The following is a 23,115-nucleotide window of genomic DNA, read 5'->3' on the forward strand; positions in this document are numbered from 1 at the left end:
TGCAAATTTTATGATTTGAAATGTGGTTTAAAATAATTAAATTTTCCTGAAAATAAAATAATAATAAATAAAATAATAAAATAAAATAATACATTTTCCTGAAAATTTTATATTTTGTTTACATTTCAGGAAACGAAACTAGGGATTTTTTTCTAATCTGATAAATATTTTATATCTTTAAATCACTGTTTTTTAAATAATAAACGTTTCAATCTTCTTTCGATTTTCATTTTACTAATATAAAAATGAAAATCGGAAGAATATTGAAAAGCTTATTCTTGAAATATAAACAAAATATATAATTTTTAATTATTTTAAACCACATTTCAAATCATGAAATTAGCAAAAAAGCGTAGATAAATTTTACATTTATTAATGCTGATTCTCGTTTATATCATTATTAATAATTAATATATATATATAGCCTATATATAGGCCTATACATATAATAATAATGGTGTATATATAGACCTATATATATACCATTATTATTGCGTATTAAATGTAAATAATTAATAATAATATAAAAATATTCTTTATACTCGAAAGCTAACATTTAATTTTATAAATTTCCTAAATTTTTCATGTGATTCCTGTATACAAGAACAGAAAAATATACATATAATTATAAATGTTAACTAATGAAACTAAATTGCTATAAAACTTATAATTGTCTCAATAGTTATAAATTTAAAATTATGTATTTTTTTTTTAAATATACAAAATATATAATTATTAAACCAGAACTGAAACCGAAAGTTCTCCTCCCTGTCTAACATTTAAATTTCTCACATTGACTTTAATTTGATAAGATTACGAAAGTGTTTTCTATGGCCTGAGTAGTTCTTTGTTTCGTCGAAATTAATAAAACTATTGAAATCATTCAGTTATCACTTAGATAATTTATTAGTTTATATATTAAGAAATTTATCATTCATAATCTAGTGAATTATAAATATTCGAATTTCACAACACGGCAGTTTTATAATTTCAAATTCCAAATTTAAAAGAAAAAAAAATACGGAGAAGATAAGTAGTTTTAAAGAAGTGTGTTTACGCGCGTCATTATTTATCTATTTAAAAACCGAAGATTTTTCTTTTATTATCAGTTCCGTTTAGGTTTTTCGGTAGCTATGTTTACACTGACGGTATCCATTGACACGGTACAGATGCTTAAGTCGATGGGTTAAAGGTGAATCGCTTAGCACGTGCTGTGGAAAGCGTAGGAGGTTGTCGAGTCTGATACACGGGGGAGTCGATGTTGTGGCTATTAATAGTAGATATAGGCCAGGCCACAAGTTTCCACCCTTGAAATTTCACATCCTGGTTCACAGCTTTAATGTTAAGAGTGTGAAACCTGTTCCGATATTTTCTCTCACAACTGTGAAATTGCTCTATTTAATATACCCAAACTTGTTTCGGTCACTATACATTTCGATACAATAAAAATTTATTTATTTTAATTAATATTTTTTTTTTATACAGTAAAATCTGCGTAAACCGGAATCGCACGACACCGAATATTTTGGCAGGTTTCCGTTCTGAATAGGGTTTTCTTTCTAACACAAAATCGCACCGTTTCAAGAATTTTGTCCGTTTAAACAGGTTTCCGCTTTACACAGGTTTTACTGTAATAATTTACGGCTTATATAGTGTTTTTATATTGTTATTACTAAATATAAAATGAAAAATAATCCAGTTAAAAGTACTTAATTAGATTTTTTGAATGCTTCAGATAATTTACAGTTAGGTATTGTTTTAAAGTTCTTATAAATATTCAAATTATTAAAATTGGGAGATGGAAAAAATGTAGAGATTTTATATATATTTTTTCCTTTAGACGTATTTTAATATAAGCAAATCTTTGATATTTAAACTGGGACAGCGAAAACGTTGAATAATGTAGTATTGACTTACAATACAGGATTGCATAATGGGGTATCACATACTTCTTTTCTCGGTGTAAATCATGCTCGTTCATTCACTTACATTCCGCGCGTCATTGGTCATGTCGCATACGTTTATCAAGAATTAACAATTTATCAGTTTTAAGACATTCAACCTCCGCTAGTTAATGTTATCTAAAATAACATTTAATACGATGTTCTTCTGTGAATCATACGCGATGAGTAAAATCGAGAGGAAAAATGGATACGTCAGTGGGTGTAATTGCGTAACGCGCGGAATTATAACAAAACTTGGAGGGCTCTACGATCATTTGCTGCATAGATTTGGTGGAGGTAAGTTCATTACTTTTGCTTCTTTCGAAAGTTTATACGAGATACAGCATTATTTAGGAAGGTTAATGGTGTTAAATGGAAGTCATGTAGCGAAGAGTAACGTCATTTTCCGAATTAGAAACGAAATCTCTTAACAAAATATTTATAAAATTTTTAATGTATTATTTATAAATTTTAACTTTTTTTTAAATTTTTGAGGAGCAATACGTCGAGTCTTTAAATATAAGGGTTAAGGTTTTGGATTCCCGTAGCTAATTCTGGCTAAGTCCTACCTTTTTTGCCAAATTACAAATCATCTTTAAACCGAATATATCTTATAAATAATAATACAAAAATGCGTAAATCTGCTAAACTAAATAAAAAATCTCTAAATATTAAAGTTAAATTATGATAAAATATAATAGGCTTTTAATTTAATCTGATATATCGAGTGTGTGGCTGCATTTATAAAATTAGGTTAGAAATTAAAATAAAAAAAAAAAACAAGATCACCGCAATAGGATAGAAATTGACTAACATTATAACCTAATTGACGTATCAGTAGTTTGGAATAAACCGATGTACCAAGGTCAGTAACGTATGGTAACATTACACCATTTGTACTTCTGCGATAAACGTTTAGTGGACTCATTCAACACATCCTTTTCCCAAATAGTTGATTACGTCCGGGAACTCGAACGACTAGAAAACGTGTTATTGATTTTTCTAAACTAAAAAAAAAATCTTTTAGCGTGTTTTTTCTGTTTGAAGAATCTAATTTTATTGCTCCACAAATATTTACTGGAGGGGGAAATATCCTGAATTTCTTAACGTAGTTAGGAGTATACATGTGGGGACGAAGGACACATATTGCCAGCAACCCCCACTTGGATACATTCAATGGAAGCATATCTCTCTCTCTCTCTCTCTTTCTCTTTCTGTTCCTCTCGGACTCGTGACGTCATCGCGGAGACTGCACGTGCTAAAAACCGTTGCTAGGTGACGAAGCATCGCACTCCAGCATTGAGCTGTTGGCTGTCGTTAAAGAAACAAGTACAGAGCCATTCTGTAGTTTTATTGTTAATCCCGCACCGATACAGGTTTGGTCTTGTTTTTTTTTCTTTTCCATTTTTTTTTCCTACCCTTCTTCTTCTTCCCTATTTTTTCGTGTCTTCTATATAGGACATCGTCTAAAGATAATTGAGATGGTTGTTATTTAGGAGATGACGTTTTCCTGCGGGAAGAGGCAACCACGATTGAAGTGTCATTTACTTCGACTGCAATAAAATGGAGGAATTTCCTGCTTTCTTATTGATGCTGGCTTCAATTTTTACAATGGTTGAGAATGGCTTGGTGAACACAAGCGGAGGTGTAGTGTAGTCCATTATTTTTTTCCTGTGTGTACGTGTGTTTGGCTTCTCCTTACCGAACACGGGACGTCGAGTCGCGTAGGATTGTTTTGGATAGCGTATGCCTTAAATATTAAAAACGTGTGTGTGTGTGTGTGTGTGTGTGGTGATTTCGCCGACGACATCTGGATCGGGTCACATGATCCAAACAGCACACAAGGTCACGGGCGTTGCCTGTAGTCCCACCGGCGTGGCCAGTTCCCTTACATAATCTCCCAGTTCAAGAAACTAACGAGTGTCTATTGCTGTGTGGCTCGATTACAAAACTCTTCGCTCGATTCTCGTATGTCTGTCCTGTAATTATGGATCTTAACACGGGTAAGCATTAGAAACAGTCTGAGCATTCCGAATTGTCGGGTCGAACTCTCCTCTTCTCACTTCCATTGGAATTATGGGTAGTTATTTTGTAGAATAATAATAATAATAATAATAATTTTGCTTTGGTCATATATATATTTTTTAATTTGAAATTTTTAAGTTTAATTTTTTTTTTAATTTTCTAATCACGATCATCGAAAATGATGAAGCGCTTTAAAAATTATTTGGATAATTATCTCATCGCATTCGATGTAATTATGGCTTGTTTCTAATTTAAAGAGTAATTTTCTTATTCTGAAAATGGCGATTACCATAACGAAATCATTTTTTATGCCTTTATTATAGAGGTCGGCGTCGTTTTTAGGTCATCGAGGAAGTCGTCATTACTTTAGGTCGTGTCACACCTTTAAAGGGTGGAGCTAACTTCCATTTTTATTATTTTTTATTTTCTATTTTCTATATTAAAATTTCTGTAAATAATAAATATACGATCGATATCGTAAATTTCTAATATTTATCGTATTATTTTGCGGCAACGAGGAAAAAAAATCATCAATCTCTTCCTCCTTATGAGATCACTTCCGGTCGTGAGGTCACGTTTGTCCGCTTTCCTTATGAAGTGATGAGTCGTTTTGTTTGGTTCCAAAACTTTTACCCCCTGTTTGGAATTTGCCACAGGATTCGATTTAACATTGATCCGCGCGTTGAGTATTTTGGGTTAAGTAAATATACAGTATATTGTTACGCTTCGTATTACTTATGCGTGCCTTCCCTCGTCATTCCTTAACCTTTTTCACCTTTTATTTTAGTGTTTTTACGTCTAGGAATGTGGCAGAGTTTGTTCGGAACTCGATAAATATAGATAAGATTAACATTTTATTATATCTACACAATTTTTCCGCTCCGTTGAAAGGATTTTATTTATAGTAAACAAGTTTTTTTCTGTGTTATAATAAGTAATGTAGTTTGCGCGGTGTTTTTTAAAGCGTGCAAGTTTTATTTTTTTTTTTTGGAGATCAAAATATTATTTTTGGAGGGTCCTTAATGTGATAATTACGAAATGATTGCTGCACAAATATCAAAATAACATGTTATTGACTCAAAGAGAAGCAGGATGTTAAAATGATAACAATTACGGCACTTTATATGATTGTCATGTTAATCAGAGGGCGTCTTTTCGCCATTTTTTTTTCTCTTCTATATGGTGACATGTTTAATGTATAAGGCTATAATTCACCCGTCTACTGACTAAACCGTTACATCTTTATTGTTGTTACTTCTTCCTACCAGATAAAGTTTAAAATTCTCGATAACTTACAGATGTTCCATTTTGAATTTCAGATTCGAGAAGAATAATAACCATGAACAAAGCTAGTACCTGCCTGGTTTGGATTTTCAGAATATTTTTAATCGTTTGTCTGATTGTCAACGTTGCCAATGCGTGTTCCTGTATGTACCAACATCCCCAAGATCATTATTGTGATTCAGATTTCGGTGAGTATTATTAATTTATTTTTAAAATGAATTTATAAATTCTTACGTCTTGAAAGTCTGTGAATGAATGAATTTGTTGACTCAAAATCTCTAGCAGCCTCCAGATGTCTAAGGCTTTATTTAAACTAACCCCCAGACGATAAATAAGGAGTATTCAGTCGATTGGAAATGAAAGTAATCCCCTTATACAGCTGTTAGGAATACACAAGGACAAATTTTATGATTCTCTTAATGTACTTAACATTCTTATCCGACTGCGGCCGTAAGAAATGTTTATAAATGACGTTTTCCAAGATGAGACGAAAGCCACGTGTGTGACGTTACTGCTTCATGTCGCCAACGCGAGTAAGATAAGACGTAAGTGAACAAGTCGATAACTCGAGGTAGAAGGAAAGTCCTTGATAAAACTGTTATTATTACGATGACGTACGTGAGGGTATCACTTGAAAGCTAAATATTGAAAGTTTACAAAAACACCCAAAGGGTTTATCGAGACGTGAGTTCATGCAAAGCTTCGTTGCGTAACGTACCACTCGTTTCAAGAACGAAAACACGCATTTTCTTCTTCTTCTTTTTTTTTTCTTTTTTCTTTTTTCCTAGTCCTTGCCACGCACTAATGCCATTTGAGTCACATTCTCATATGTTAATAATTGATTGAGGGGGTGTAGTTCTTCTCGACGTAATTCGACTAGACGCTTTATAAGGGATGTAAAAATACAATTAAAATAATTGTGACGCAATACGAAAACATATCGGCTATAATTGGCTAGTTTTCTGCTTCCTTTCAACGTACGGTTTCTCGGCAATTGTTTAAAAATGAATGGCTTCTGCATAGTGTGACGTCGGTGCGCATCCTTCACTAACGAATTAATTTACGTATTGCTTATCTCACCGGAAACTCTAATCATATATTTAACCCCTTCGATCGTATGTAATTACACCAATACTCGAAACATATTTAACTGATCTCTTCCATTTTGTTTTTGATTTAATTAAGAAGTATCGACATAAAACCACACGCGGTTGGTTATTCCATTTTTAAATTCTAATACGAGCGTGATCGGTTTCGAGTTGTGACCTTAGATTAATGGTCCGTTTGGACCTGTGCCAAACCTGATTGATAGGGGTTTTTTTTCCTGTAAAGGCCTCTTCTTTCTTGTACGTTGAGATATGCAGGAAAGACTTTTGAGGAAACGTTTAATTAAGAAATTTTATTCTAATATTATAAATACTTGCAGCACTGAAAGGGTTTAAAATTGATTATTCGCCTTACTGATTTGACACGTGTACTATGTTTACCGTTTTAAATTAATTACAATCAGTTTACAATTAAAATGATGTATTATATACAAATATTCTTTATTAAATTTTAATGTTTTTAACCATTTTAGTGGCTCTGGTAAAAGTCAAGCAAAGAGGAAAATCTGACAGAACATTAACATCCTATCATATTAAAATTAAGAAGGAGTTTAAGGTAAGATTCGTAATTAAATAATTAAATTCGCATTTAAGAAAGTTAAAAATAATGTATAGTCATGTGTCAAATAAATCAAAGTTTAAGGGATGAAAATATAGTTTAATGTATATTTATAGTGTAACAATTTTATATTTTATTCCTACATATGATCATTTCTGGTTTCTTATTATTTTAGTGAGAAATTATGCCATGTCATACAAAATTATCAGTAAATTCAACTAGAAATCCTTATGTTTCATGTGTATATGTACATTTTTCATGTCAATTCTTATATTTTGCTTGAAAAATATACATAAATGCATAAATCTTGGATATTCTCTAGATTTTTACATGTAATTTTAATACTTTTGTATTTTATTTTCAAAATAATAGCATTTCTGTATTGGAATCAAACTTCCTGCTTTATTTCTTCATCAAATTCACTTTCGGATTCATTTAATCGTCATTTTATTCGGCCATATTAACTAATTTCAATTTATTTTGCTTCTAGATGAGCGAGAAAGCTCGACACGCTCTAAGTCAAGGATTAATTTGGACAAGTAATTTGGAGTCTTTATGTGGAGTCAATTTAAGACCGACTCGCTATTTAATAACAGGTAATTGATTCGATTAATTCGGATTAAATTCATTTTTAGTGGGTGCCAGTTGAAATTTGATTCTATGAAGTGAAGCGAAAAAAATTTCGTAGTCAAATCCCTAGTTAAAAGCTTAACTTCATGTTACTGATTGCGAATAATAAATAGATTTTACAGGAATATAATAACAGAAATTAATCGAAACGTGTACATACTCCATAATTATAGGCTTTTTGGGTATTTGTAAGCACTTTAAATCCATTCTTCAACTATATCCTTACAGGTAATACACAGGGTAATACAGGTGTTGTGTATTACCTTGTGTTAGACGTCGAGTAATACAGTTCTTGCCATATTTCTCTGCATTAATCTACAGTTTCTTTACTCATGTACAAACGTGTGTATAATGCCATTTATATAATACTATGAATATATGCAAAACTGTACTAGTTTAATGAAGAAACAGAAATATTTGCTTTATTTTTTCTCTTAAACACGCCATTTTTGCTTCATATTTGCTCAAGTGCAATGTGTTTTACCAAACTTATTCTTACTTTTCAAATTTTTTACATCATTAATTAAAAATTAGAATAATCAAAGAAATAAATCATTATTTCTTTGAATATTCGAAGATCGAATAACCAAAGAAAATCGAAATTAAATATTTACTTTTTGTTATAGCATAGAAAAATGCGTATTTGGCTTATTCAATTATTTGAATGTCAATAGAAACTGTTCATATTCATTGAGTTTATACAGAAGGTCATTTTCTATTAAAATTGAAAAGGCGTATAATAATAATTTTTTAAAAATTCAGCTTTATTCTTTCTAAAAAAAAACCGAAAAATTCCTGATAAAATAATATTTTTAACACAAATACAGACTTTTAAATTATATTTCATGTCTTGCAGCGCATTAATTAGATTATTCTTGTAAGTTAATTCGATTACAAAATAAAAACATGAATTTTTAATTTTGTAAAGAAACATTAATGTTCTACATTACCAGAAAATCATTAAAATTTCATATTTCAATTAGATTGATTGAAACGAATAACAAAAGAAACAATATGCAGAGACTCCACTCGCATGAAAACTTAATAAAATTTTTTAAATATTTTTTCACGATTAACTTTAAATTTTATTAGGAAAAAAAGTGGCAAAATATCCTATAAATTCTAAAATATATTTCCTGATACTTTCCCAATCAGCATTCTAATCCTTGCCAGTATTTTCATTGGTTATTTTGGATCAATTTGCTCTTGTATGGTAGGAAAGGACTTGAGATTTTTCCTATTAATAATGTTGAATTGGCCGTAGTAGATGCTTAGATTTTATATAATAAATTTCACGTATTTAATAAGTAAAAAAATTATTATTTGAGATGATTCCTTAATTTACAAACAACATCCGCGATGTAACGAATAGTAAACTACATATCTATCAAAGAAACTAAAATTCACGTAGAAAAACAGTATTTTGAGCCATACATTCATCATAATTTGTATGACAGTATCTTTAGATTGAATTATTTACAGATAAATTATTTAAGTTTCCCATAAAAAATTCTTATTTTTACAATTTAAGAAAATTAATTCGCCATATTTTCTAATTTCTAAAGCTTCCAAATCTAAAGACATTTATTAAAATGCCAGGAAAACCCTGCGTGACCAGCTTTGGTCAGGAGCGAACCCACGACCAGTAATAAGTGGTTTTATTCACTCATTATTGGTATAACACATCCTTATGCAGAACTTTCGTTCAATTAGATTGTTGCATCTTGAAGGAACCGGGTTCGAATCCGATCCAGGCGAGTTTACGTAAGAGTTTATCGGGTCATCGTTCTCATCCTTCATTCAGCGATTCACGAAACTATTCTTGTAAAATTTTATTTTTAGAAAAGTCGAGATAGGGTTATTACTATATAATCGAGGTACTACCATAACTAGATAACTCGCAGAGTAAAGAAGTACTTCCGTTCTGAATGACATCTGATAATGTAATTGGATCTCAATGATTCCGCGTAACGTCAAGTTGAATTCCTTTTATATTAAATTAAAACTAAAAATTGTTGTTCGTGAAAATCGTCACGTAACGTAACTTCTACTATTGCATCGTGCGACTTTTGTAAAAGTAGACTTTGAGCTTACAACAATGCAATTATATAAGTGGCACTATTTTTGGAAATTATTTTTGGCATTTACGTATAGATTTATTTTTAAAACATTATCTTTCGGATTAATAAAAGACTACAAATTATATAACATCGTCGCAAAGTCTTATAATTAGATTATTAGCTTTGAGTGAATGGAATTTATGCATATTTATTAAATAATACACATAAATTTTATTTATATAAGCTAAAATTAGGATGTCTGTTTAAAAGGTAGGCAATTTTATGAAGATTTAGATCTCATAGATTAATTATTTAAAAAAGGTCCAGCAACGAGTTGCGTAACTTTCCCGGCAATAAAGTTAAAATTGTGCGTGGAACTCTGTTACGAGATTTTATTTTTTTTTAAAAACTTATATTATTAATTATTGTAAATGGTAAAAAGTTTAATTTTGAGGGCAGAGATGATTTTTATAAACATTTGTAAATGCTAATAACTAGTAAAATCTTCATTAAGTCCGATCTCACTCAAAATGCGAAACACGACCCCTTTTATCTCGCCACTCCCTTTATCTTTAACCACCAAAATTTAATAGCATCAATCCCCTAATACACAAACCTCCTTATAAAATTTCAGAAATTTTCTTCAAAAAGCACGGGAGTTATTAAACTTCAAAGACGGTGAACAAAATCGTGCCCCCCCACACATACACACACTAACATTCATACATACAGAAATTACCTCCCCTCGATTTTTTGCATTTCAAGGTCGCCTGAGTCCAAAAATTTTTAAATCTTGGGAGGGAGGTCACTCTTGACCGACCCCCATACTTTTCCTCTGTTATATGTAACAGCCAGGGAAAGTAAAAATTAAAACGAATACTTAAAGAATATTTATGATAGAAGGTTAAATACAGATAAGTAAATCAATATGTATATAAGACTATTAGGTTTATCTACAAAAGTAATTTTACGGACACATCTATTCCTGATGCTTCATTATACATCAATACGACACGTTGGTGATCTGCCGAGGGAATGACCCTCAGGATGACTTTCTATAGAAAACTGGCCCATATTTAGGTGTTACAAACGTGAAGAAAGCCCGGAAAACATTCGTGGCCAGCGAATTGGCCAGGTGTGCCCACTGCCAACAATCAGTGTTAAGTGGTTTTATCCAGTCGGCCACCGGTTGGCACAAAAGTCAATAAATTAAAATCAGATCTTTGAAAAATAACACATATATTCACATATATAATTTGATTTGTACATATGATTATCTATAAAAACACATTCAAGTAGAATTATCAAACGTGAATATTTTAATTGATTTCAATATTTAAATTTAGGAATTTTGTATCGAATTTTTTTCATGTTACCGTTTTTACAACAAAGAAAATTTATCTGAAATCGCCCATTTTGATTTTCAGGTCGAGTTTCCGGAGAAAAAGTTTGGGTAGGTATTTGCAATTTTGTTAAAGAATGGTCGTCACTGACAGCAAAGCAGAAAAAAGGTTTCCGCAGACTTTACCAACAAGCATGCCATTGTAAAGTAAGTATTACATTTACATAACACAACTGAAATCTTTAATTTTCATGATAAAAAAAAAACGGTATATTAATTACTATTATTATTTACTTTCAGATAACGAAGAATTATATACACAACAATAACACCACAGTCAGGCCACAGTGTTATTGGGAAACTTGGAAAAGCGTAAAATATGACTGTCAAAATTTATATTCTATCTGCGCACCTTCCTCTCATCACATGAAAGAATGTGTTTGGTTGAAAAGCAGAGCCTATCGTCACTGTATGAAAGAAAAAAGAGATTTTCTCTACAGAGAACCTTAAATTTATCTTAACAGATTCATCGTCGATACTCTTTCGGAGGTATCATAATGAGCTTTGCCACTAGGTGGCAGAATTATGCTCGAGTCTCAGTAGTAGGACGAAACTCTCTCTCTCGAAGTTTATCATTTAAAATATTTTAAGAGTACAATTTTATGACATCGTAGATTAGGAGAGTGAAAACACGATTTTTAAATGTAGATCGGCCAAAAAAAAATATAAATTTATCCATCAGAATTTACATTAAAATATATATTATGTTTTTCAAATTTCTGCTGATAAAGTAGGCATTATGTATTTTATGACACGTTCTGATAAATTATGTCTGCGGTGATTAATTGCCAATATTTTTAAATGTCAATTTTGATATAAATGCACCCTGGTTCATCGCGTTCTTTTGTAAATTAGAAATATGTTTAAATGTATGTATTCATTGTAGTATTTAAATTGTGTTTGTGAAGAACCTGTATACTGGTCTCCAACGCGTATAGTTTTGTAATTAGGTCTACACTAGTATTCAAGTGTAGTTGATGGACCAATAAAAACGTACAAATGTAATTTATATAAATTTTTTATCGAAAAAATTATTGCCTTCAAATATAATTTATCAATACCAAATACAGTAAGTTATTCAGTACTTAATTGTTTCATTTATTCTACATGTAATGTAATCTTTGAAAGTCAATTTATAATATACAGAATAGTCACAAAGTCTCGGCACGCTAATTAAAATTTATATATTCAGTTACATTTTATGCGCAGATTTTAATTTCTCTTGTGTTTTTCTGGATGTTATCTTCCGCGTTTACGATTGAAAGTCATTAAACTAATCCCTGAAATAAAGGTCTTCAATTGTGGTAAGGTGGAGTTGACATTTTCTCGTTCACAACGCCCTAAGGCGAATGATTACATATTGCCGAGTCTAGACTTCGAGGAGGCCACACCATGCTTATTCATTGGCGTCTATCCTGAAGTCAAAGCTCGAGGGCACAATTTCATACTTTGGGTCTTTGTGTGTGGCTCTCCGTAGTGATAACGTTGTGCGTTTATATATTTTTAATTGAAAATATTGATAAATATTTTTAAAAGATATTTTTATTGATTTTTCTTTTATCGTTATAGGCCTACTGCTTATTGGCTTTTTAATAAAACATTGTCAAGAAAACAAATTGTTTACATATTACAGTATATTCAAAGATTTGGCACGCTATTATTTCGTACAGATGGCCGGATGGCCGAGCAGTTAGTGGCAGCCTACCGTTTTGAGGGATTCGGGATACAATCTGGACCACCCTAAATAATTTCTAAGGTGATTCGGCCTAGGCCGAATCACCTTAGAAATTATTTAGGGTGGTCCGTCAGGATAAGTCTATATGTCTGATCCTGTCCGTGACCTTCCGGCTGCCCTATTGTGAGTCTGACCGAGCCTACAATGCGCTTGCTAAGAATGTCCTCTCGTGCTTTCAGGGCGAAAAGGGTAAAAAATTACTTCATACTAGTTATTTTGCAAATTCTCCGTTATATACCATTTTATATACAGTTAATATTATCCCGAAACGTATAGAAATAGGTGAAAATCCTGCAACGAAATGGATAGAGAGCATGTAACGCTGCTGTTGCACACAGAAGACTGCTGATTCTGGTAAAATATTGATATATATGTTGCAGTTACTTGATGAACTTGTTTTGTTTTTGAGAGCATCCTTTTGGGTTGGGCAATTGTCTTCTAGACTCAATTTGGATCCAAAGGGTTGCCTATTTGGCAGATATTTTTTCTCGCCTTAATGAATTAAATTTAGACTTTCGAGGTAGTTCTACTACTGTATTCAACACACATAACAAAAATTAAATCTATGATAAAAAAAAATTGAATTTCTAGGCGAATTACTCATTGAAAGTAGAATAATTAGTGCTTCTCATCATTGTTCAGCTTGTGTCACTATTGACTCAAATGCAGTGGCGTAGCGAGGGTTGTGCAAGGGATTGTATCATGCACCGGGCGCCACTCGCAGAGGGGCGCACAAATGGTCTCTAAGATAAACTATGTGTTTCTGGAGGGGGAGGGAGGCGCCAATAAAGCGTCGTGCCCAGGGCGCCAGTTATGTTCGCTATGCCACTGCTCAAATGTGAAAGCTGATGTAACACAGTTCTTGGGAATGTTCGACTAGCAACTGCATTTTCCCCACTAATTCCTTGAATTATTCTTTGATCCTCACTGATGGGCACGGAATCAATTTCATTTTGTTCCGGGACTGCCAATTATCCAGCAGGAACAACTGCTTGATATTTCATCACACAGTAATGTCAAAAAGTCATTTTACCGAGAAAGTCTGTTGCAATTTTGGACTGAGTTACTGAAGGAATATCCTGAATTGGCTAAGTTTTCTGTGAAAGTTCTGACGCATTTTGTAACTTCCTACCTTTGCGAGCCAGGCTTTTCTGCATTGGTAGCTTTTATTTAAGATCCAAACAGAGACATATGCTTAAAGTTGAGACTGACATACGATTGAAATTGTCTCGCTCGTCAAATCAAACCTAATATCAAAACATTACGTTCATCACATCAAACACTGAAAGGATACGCGGCCAAAAGATGTTTGTGAGCCATTGCTTTAAAGTTATACTGCACTTTAAGCTGACAAGTAATGCAATGTATATAAACTTTACGTTCTTCACTTCTTTATAAGTTAATTGAAGAGCCGGCATACAAAATAAGTTACTGTATATCCATTTTTGGCTAATTTGAATAAAAGCGAAATTTTTAACAGACGCTTAAGTGCAAGCTTTTCAATTTGTGGACAAAGGAGAATGGGATGTTAGGATTTATGCAATTAATTTTATTTTAATGTTGTTTTGCTCTTAAGTTTTTAACAGTAATAGTTTCGTTTAGATTTAACTTATTTTGCATGGTAAATGAAATATAATTTTTGTTGAGTAACAATAGATTTAACTCATTTTAAAGCAACGACGACTTTTTCATGCCATAATATGGTAAAATCATATTGAAAAGACCCATCAGTGGCCGAGTGAATAAAACCACTGAACAATGGTAGTTGGTCGTGGGTTTATCCCCTCACCAACGGGTTTTCTTCACCTTCGTAAAATTATCACAATGACTTCTTGCTGTCTTATCAATCTCAAAAGTGGAATTTTTGATCCGAAATCTTAAAACTTTGTTTCGCAAAGCCATTTAAAAAGTTACACAAACTGGTTCATTCTCGGAACAGTTACATTCCGAATAATCATCTTCCACGTCATTATGATCGCCACACTTCAAATTGGCATAAATTTCAAAGTTGGATCATCATTCCATTTATCTGTAAATTTCAATTCCAGCAATCTGACGACATCTTCGTTTTTCTTATTTTCTATGATTTTCTATAATCCAGGAAGTGGGGGTGGAAGGCTTGTTGGGTACTAACACGTTGTTACGATAGGGACACCACCTTTCCAGTATGCTGTTGCAATTCTCTTCGTTTCTCACAGTTATCACAATCCTGGCTTTTTGCTGATTTTTTACGACCTGTCTGTAGAAAACAACGCATTTCATTTCTTGAATTCGAGCCGACGAAACATATAGTAATAACAAAATTTTTCTGTTGTAATTTTCTTTTGTAGGCGAAAATTTTATGCCGAAACGCCAATACATTATCATTTTTTTAAAAAACTCTCTCCACCCTGTAGGTTCGACCAGGCCAAAAATGGGAAGCCGGATGTTGAGGGATAATCTGACTGCCGGACTTATCAGAATGGATAGTCCCCCGAAAATTTCCTGATGTTTTTCGATCCGTCTGAATTCGATCCCGGGTCCCCAAAACGGTAGGTATATTCGACAGAAAGTCTTTAAATCTTCACTTATGATGCAATACGGCCATGACTGTCTCCTGCACATGCTTTGTTTGAATATGGAGCAATGCTATTGGCCACTTGAATTTAGCAATAACAAGAAATGACAATGTGGACAATGCTGTAAGCAATAGGGATATTACTTGTTTTGGCCATACACTGCTTTAGAAAGTGTTACGCGTAGTAAAGAATAACGCCATAGCAAAAACGCAATTTTTTTAAAAAATTGAATATAATTTGTTTTGCGTGCCAGCTCTTCAGGTAAATCGATGATATATTATTTCACTGCGTGCTAGCTTCGTAATACAGTACAGATAAAAAGAAGACCCCAAAATTCGGTCCCATGTAGGATCTCTAAACCTGTAAATCCGCCTCTGGATGCGCTCTTCCGGAATTGCTTTTCATACTTGAAGTTTTGTCGGTAAGTATTTATAGGATGCAAGAAATTTATAAGATGACTCATCGAATGTACTCGTTAGCGGTTTTCTTGACGCGTGGCTATTGCGGTTTTGATGGAATACATTGCTTTATATAGAAGTAAGCACTAACGTCTATTTAACACAGTGGAAAGGGGAGAGGATGTGTAATTTGTCTTTTTTCCCTGTTTTTTTTAACATCGTTCTATTTTCAGTGATGCATTGGCATCTGTATATACTATATAAGCTATACAAATACCGAATTAAACTAAAACTGTATGCAGATATAGTAACAAACGTGATAAAACAGCCAGAAATCAACTGTATAATATTCAATATTGTTATTACATATAATTTCGTTGAAACGTCAATAAACAAAACAGAAAACACACCTAGACAATTTGAAAGAAAGTAATTATCCAAATGAATGAGTGAAGTATCGGTATAGAAAAGACGTGTAGAGACAGCAATAAAAGAATTACAAATGACGAAATTGTTTATTTAATAATGTGAATATACTAAACTCCCGATTATCCCGGAATTTATTGTTAAAATACGCGTGAAAAATCACACTTTATTAGCACGAATAATCGGGAGTTTGGTGCATTTGCAAAACATTTTATTTCGGATGTATTAAAATCATTCGTATTGTTGGCGTTAGAATTTGATCTTGCAAGTCTTGCCTGGTTAACATTGCATGCTGCACACTTTGCTCGCTAACTACAACGCTTGCTATATATATATATATATATATTTTACTATAACAAACCGCAAACGTTCATACTGCCCGATCAGATTAAATTCGGTTTCATTAAAAAAACAGTTATTTAAAAATGACTAGAGCACAGTCCAACGTAGATGCAACTGGATTTTTGGGACGAGAATTCCGATCCGATCTACTGTAGTCGTAAATGTGCGCATAGAACATACCTGATACATCTTGTAATAAACTGACGCATTTGTGTGACTTATAACTACAGTATTAGAAAAATTCAAAAATTTTATTTCACAATAAAATTGTGCTGGCAAAATTTGTTTCATTCGTATATACAGTAGGCGCCCTCTTAACTGGCCCTTACGTGACTGAACCCCTGGCCGGTTAATCAGAAAAATATAAAATACTATACTATTTCAGTATGTAAATGAAAACTCTTACATATTTTTAAACGATATTAAACATTTACTCAATTTATTCAATTTATGTAATGTACTAACGCAAGCTGCTTCAAACCATTAGCATCTAATATGGACAAACGTCCAGAGAAAGGAACGGTTTGTGGTTCTGATTGGTTAAATTTTGTAGGAGGTAGCCACGGAGCTTATAAGTATTTTATTACTATTTTATTACGTACAGTATTTATATAAACACTAGTTTTAACAATCCTATATGTAATTTACTATAAAACATGTTCAGAAAGATGATATTATTTTTATCTATCTTACAAGGAAAGGCAATGAAATCACAATCCAAGTTTTGAATTCTTCATTTTTACAATAAAAGTTTATGTGAATTAAAGTTACACGTAACAATCAAAAATTGATGATAAACAATTTTGAGGAGTCAATTTTAAATTACGTTCGATTTATATGTTCTGGAGCAAATACGTTTGTAAGGGTGATTGACATAGTGGTTACGTGTCGGTCTGCAAGTCTTTATCACATGGCTGTTCTGGATTCAAATTTCAATTTCTTTGGCTTCTATTTTTGTAGGAAACGTCGCATTGCCAATTATTTACCATACTTTTTCTAACAACTAATTCATCACAAATTTTTTTCTTATATTTCTCTTTACCAATGCGTTCTAAAGCACTTAATCGCATTTGTATGCATTATACTGACAATAGGTTTACGTTTTATACCACGCGTGCTGTAAATTACAATACAGTATCATACAGTTAACATTTACAATACGAGTGGTGTAAAACGTAAACCTGCTTCGTTACAATGCACACAAATGCATTGTGTAACGGTCAACTAATTAAATTTATTAACGGTTCAAATAATTAGTAAATTATTGAATTGACTAATTAGTTACAGGAGAAATCACTAAGATTAGCAACATACTAAATTACAATTCTGCTTTAAAATTCCTAAAATGAGCCTTCATTTCATAATTCACCTGGTAAATTAATATCAATCCAAAAAACATGTTATTTTTTAAATAAAAAGCAATGAAAGGTCATCGATAATCATTGAAAAGATAAAAGAAACGAGTTAATTAAAATAATTTTCGAATTAATAAACACAGAAAATAACACACCTTAATTTGTTGCTGCACAAATTAAGGTGTGTTATTTTCTGTGTTTACTATTACATGCTGAACACTTTTAATGTTTTCGAAATAATACTAATATCGAAGCGCCTCTGATGGCAAGTGTTTATGGTGAATAAAAAATATTATAGGGAATACGAATGAAAATTATTTAAAATTATTTTAGTAGTTTGAAAGCTTGAATTCCGACAAATACGAATCTGATTAATCTATTAATTTACTAGCTGTTACCCGCGACTTTGTTCGCGGAGGTTTTGCAAGCAAACCCCATTTATATTCAGTATTTCAACAACCATAGTAATTGTTATATAACATCTACCGCTGAGAATGATGAGAATTGCCGAGAATCAAACGAACTATTTTCAATTTGATCAATTTTCTGGAACGTTTACAATCGTTCTATAATCGAACCAATATGCAATAACAAATTCGAATTAAAAACGGTTCGAACATTTGGTTAAAAAATCTAAATACTGTATATATAAATATTTATAACAATATCTGAAATTTTATCAATTTAATACACATAAGTACTCAATGAAGACTAAACGTAGCTGAAAACAACAAATCGCATCTAAAATAGTACAGTTGAAGCCGTTTTTCCTGTTAAGTTTTAATGCTCTCCCTCTCCCCCCGCTGGGGAATTTCGAAAAATCCCTTCTTAGTGTGCATTCCCATGACGTACCCTAACTGTGTACCAAATTTCACCTCTTTAGGTTCAGCGGTTTGCTCTAGGCGATGATGAATCAGTGACTAAGTCAGTCAGTCAGGACAAGTAATTTTATATATTTAGATTAGTAATGTACTTAAGTCGAGTGCGCATAACAGTAATATTGGAAAAGATTTAGAAAACAATTAAAACAATTGAAATATCAACTGCATAATCCATTACAGTAGATAATTTACGGTCGATCTCCGTTCGTTTTTGTTTTTTCCATTTCTCTTTGTTCTTGTTATATTTTCGGTTCGTTTTCCGTTTTTCAAATTTTCCGAAAACCTTGCATAAAATAGCTTGTTACGGGCTTAATTAAATGTTTCTTCGCTATAAACAAGAGACTATGTACAATTTGGGCGAGTGGTCTCCGTTGCCGCTCATCGTAGTGGTGACCAGACCCTAAAGACTGGGAGGTTCTTCGTGGGTTCGCGCCACGGTCGGACAGGCTGGCTGCTTGGAGTTTTCCGGGTTTTCTCCTTGCNACTTAATAAAATTTTTTAAATATTTTTTCACGATTAACTTTAAATTTTATTAGGAAAAAAAGTGGCAAAATATCCTATAAATTCTAAAATATATTTCCTGATACTTTCCCAATCAGCATTCTAATCCTTGCCAGTATTTTCATTGGTTATTTTGGATCAATTTGCTCTTGTATGGTAGGAAAGGACTTGAGATTTTTCCTATTAATAATGTTGAATTGGCCGTAGTAGATGCTTAGATTTTATATAATAAATTTCACGTATTTAATAAGTAAAAAAATTATTATTTGAGATGATTCCTTAATTTACAAACAACATCCGCGATGTAACGAATAGTAAACTACATATCTATCAAAGAAACTAAAATTCACGTAGAAAAACAGTATTTTGAGCCATACATTCATCATAATTTGTATGACAGTATCTTTAGATTGAATTATTTACAGATAAATTATTTAAGTTTCCCATAAAAAATTCTTATTTTTACAATTTAAGAAAATTAATTCGCCATATTTTCTAATTTCTAAAGCTTCCAAATCTAAAGACATTTATTAAAATGCCAGGAAAACCCTGCGTGACCAGCTTTGGTCAGGAGCGAACCCACGACCAGTAATAAGTGGTTTTATTCACTCATTATTGGTATAACACATCCTTATGCAGAACTTTCGTTCAATTAGATTGTTGCATCTTGAAGGAACCGGGTTCGAATCCGATCCAGGCGAGTTTACGTAAGAGTTTATCGGGTCATCGTTCTCATCCTTCATTCAGCGATTCACGAAACTATTCTTGTAAAATTTTATTTTTAGAAAAGTCGAGATAGGGTTATTACTATATAATCGAGGTACTACCATAACTAGATAACTCGCAGAGTAAAGAAGTACTTCCGTTCTGAATGACATCTGATAATGTAATTGGATCTCAATGATTCCGCGTAACGTCAAGTTGAATTCCTTTTATATTAAATTAAAACTAAAAATTGTTGTTCGTGAAAATCGTCACGTAACGTAACTTCTACTATTGCATCGTGCGACTTTTGTAAAAGTAGACTTTGAGCTTACAACAATGCAATTATATAAGTGGCACTATTTTTGGAAATTATTTTTGGCATTTACGTATAGATTTATTTTTAAAACATTATCTTTCGGATTAATAAAAGACTACAAATTATATAACATCGTCGCAAAGTCTTATAATTAGATTATTAGCTTTGAGTGAATGGAATTTATGCATATTTATTAAATAATACACATAAATTTTATTTATATAAGCTAAAATTAGGATGTCTGTTTAAAAGGTAGGCAATTTTATGAAGATTTAGATCTCATAGATTATCTTTCGGATTAATAAAAGACTACAAATTATATAACATCGTCGCAAAGTCTTATAATTAGATTATTAGCTTTGAGTGAATGGAATTTATGCATATTTATTAAATAATACACATAAATTTTATTTATATAAGCTAAAATTAGGATGTCTGTTTAAAAGGTAGGCAATTTTATGAAGATTTAGATCTCATAGATTAATTATTTAAAAAAGGTCCAGCAACGAGTTGCGTAACTTTCCCGGCAATAAAGTTAAAATTGTGCGTGGAACTCTGTTACGAGATTTTATTTTTTTTTAAAAACTTATATTATTAATTATTGTAAATGGTAAAAAGTTTAATTTTGAGGGCAGAGATGATTTTTATAAACATTTGTAAATGCTAATAACTAGTAAAATCTTCATTAAGTCCGATCTCACTCAAAATGCGAAACACGACCCCTTTTATCTCGCCACTCCCTTTATCTTTAACCACCAAAATTTAATAGCATCAATCCCCTAATACACAAACCTCCTTATAAAATTTCAGAAATTTTCTTCAAAAAGCACGGGAGTTATTAAACTTCAAAGACGGTGAACAAAATCGTGCCCCCCCACACATACACACACTAACATTCATACATACAGAAATTACCTCCCCTCGATTTTTTGCATTTCAAGGTCGCCTGAGTCCAAAAATTTTTAAATCTTGGGAGGGAGGTCACTCTTGACCGACCCCCATACTTTTCCTCTGTTATATGTAACAGCCAGGGAAAGTAAAAATTAAAACGAATACTTAAAGAATATTTATGATAGAAGGTTAAATACAGATAAGTAAATCAATATGTATATAAGACTATTAGGTTTATCTACAAAAGTAATTTTACGGACACATCTATTCCTGATGCTTCATTATACATCAATACGACACGTTGGTGATCTGCCGAGGGAATGACCCTCAGGATGACTTTCTATAGAAAACTGGCCCATATTTAGGTGTTACAAACGTGAAGAAAGCCCGGAAAACATTCGTGGCCAGCGAATTGGCCAGGTGTGCCCACTGCCAACAATCAGTGTTAAGTGGTTTTATCCAGTCGGCCACCGGTTGGCACAAAAGTCAATAAATTAAAATCAGATCTTTGAAAAATAACACATATATTCACATATATAATTTGATTTGTACATATGATTATCTATAAAAACACATTCAAGTAGAATTATCAAACGTGAATATTTTAATTGATTTCAATATTTAAATTTAGAAATTTTGTATCGAATTTTTTTCATGTTACCGTTTTTACAACAAAGAAAATTTATCTGAAATCGCCCATTTTGATTTTCAGGTCGAGTTTCCGGAGAAAAAGTTTGGGTAGGTATTTGCAATTTTGTTAAAGAATGGTCGTCACTGACAGCAAAGCAGAAAAAAGGTTTCCGCAGACTTTACCAACAAGCATGCCATTGTAAAGTAAGTATTACATTTACATAACACAACTGAAATCTTTAATTTTCATGATAAAAAAAACGGTATATTAATTACTATTATTATTTACTTTCAGATAACGAAGAATTATATACACAACAATAACACCACAGTCAGGCCACAGTGTTATTGGGAAACTTGGAAAAGCGTAAAATATGACTGTCAAAATTTATATTCTATCTGCGCACCTTCCTCTCATCACATGAAAGAATGTGTTTGGTTGAAAAGCAGAGCCTATCGTCACTGTATGAAAGAAAAAAGAGATTTTCTCTACAGAGAACCTTAAATTTATCTTAACAGATTCATCGTCGATACTCTTTCGGAGGTATCATAATGAGCTTTGCCACTAGGTGGCAGAATTATGCTCGAGTCTCAGTAGTAGGACGAAACTCTCTCTCTCGAAGTTTATCATTTAAAATATTTTAAGAGTACAATTTTATGACATCGTAGATTAGGAGAGTGAAAACACGATTTTTAAATGTAGATCGGCCAAAAAAAAATATAAATTTATCCATCAGAATTTACATTAAAATATATATTATGTTTTTCAAATTTCTGCTGATAAAGTAGGCATTATGTATTTTATGACACGTTCTGATAAATTATGTCTGCGGTGATTAATTGCCAATATTTTTAAATGTCAATTTTGATATAAATGCACCCTGGTTCATCGCGTTCTTTTGTAAATTAGAAATATGTTTAAATGTATGTATTCATTGTAGTATTTAAATTGTGTTTGTGAAGAACCTGTATACTGGTCTCCAACGCGTATAGTTTTGTAATTAGGTCTACACTAGTATTCAAGTGTAGTTGATGGACCAATAAAAACGTACAAATGTAATTTATATAAATTTTTTATCGAAAAAATTATTGCCTTCAAATATAATTTATCAATACCAAATACAGTAAGTTATTCAGTACTTAATTGTTTCATTTATTCTACATGTAATGTAATCTTTGAAAGTCAATTTATAATATACAGAATAGTCACAAAGTCTCGGCACGCTAATTAAAATTTATATATTCAGTTACATTTTATGCGCAGATTTTAATTTCTCTTGTGTTTTTCTGGATGTTATCTTCCGCGTTTACGATTGAAAGTCATTAAACTAATCCCTGAAATAAAGGTCTTCAATTGTGGTAAGGTGG

The 23,115-nt window shown here is 32.0% G+C and overlaps 1 protein-coding gene and 1 long non-coding RNA gene across 8 annotated transcripts in view; both read left to right on the plus strand.

The window, feature by feature from the left end:
• The window catches only part of LOC111638862 (metalloproteinase inhibitor 3-like), a 24,923-nt gene extending 12,905 nt beyond the window's left edge, over positions 1-12,018 (plus strand). Inside the window, exons 1-7 of one of the 7 annotated variants that reach the window (XM_023384626.1) lie at positions 3,253-3,319; positions 3,440-3,588; positions 5,288-5,440; positions 6,832-6,914; positions 7,408-7,513; positions 11,035-11,156; positions 11,250-12,018. In XM_023384626.1, the coding sequence (XP_023240394.1) occupies positions 3,507-3,588; positions 5,288-5,440; positions 6,832-6,914; positions 7,408-7,513; positions 11,035-11,156; positions 11,250-11,459 (756 nt within the window). In that variant the 5' untranslated portion in view covers positions 3,253-3,319; positions 3,440-3,506 and the 3' untranslated portion in view covers positions 11,460-12,018. Of the gene's footprint in view, positions 1-1,978; positions 2,241-3,186; positions 3,320-3,439; positions 3,589-3,676; positions 3,947-4,003; positions 4,024-4,573; positions 4,664-5,287; positions 5,441-6,831; positions 6,915-7,407; positions 7,514-11,034; positions 11,157-11,249 lie in introns of those variants that run through there. The other 6 variants (XM_023384625.1, XM_023384629.1, XM_023384627.1 and 3 more) reach the window with 6 other exon arrangements.
• A 9,789-nt stretch (positions 12,019-21,807) lies between these two features.
• LOC111638865 lies at positions 21,808-22,811 on the plus strand. The gene is made up of 2 exons (XR_002758965.1): positions 21,808-21,951; positions 22,043-22,811. It is a non-coding gene; the product is annotated as an uncharacterized LOC111638865 (long non-coding RNA).
• The last annotated feature ends 304 nt before the right edge of the window (positions 22,812-23,115 follow it).

Source organism: Centruroides sculpturatus, unplaced genomic scaffold (assembly GCF_000671375.1).
Source record: "Centruroides sculpturatus isolate CEXI.00-Female unplaced genomic scaffold, Cexi_2.0 scaffold1276, whole genome shotgun sequence".
Taxonomy (NCBI): Eukaryota; Metazoa; Arthropoda; class Arachnida; order Scorpiones; family Buthidae; genus Centruroides; species Centruroides sculpturatus.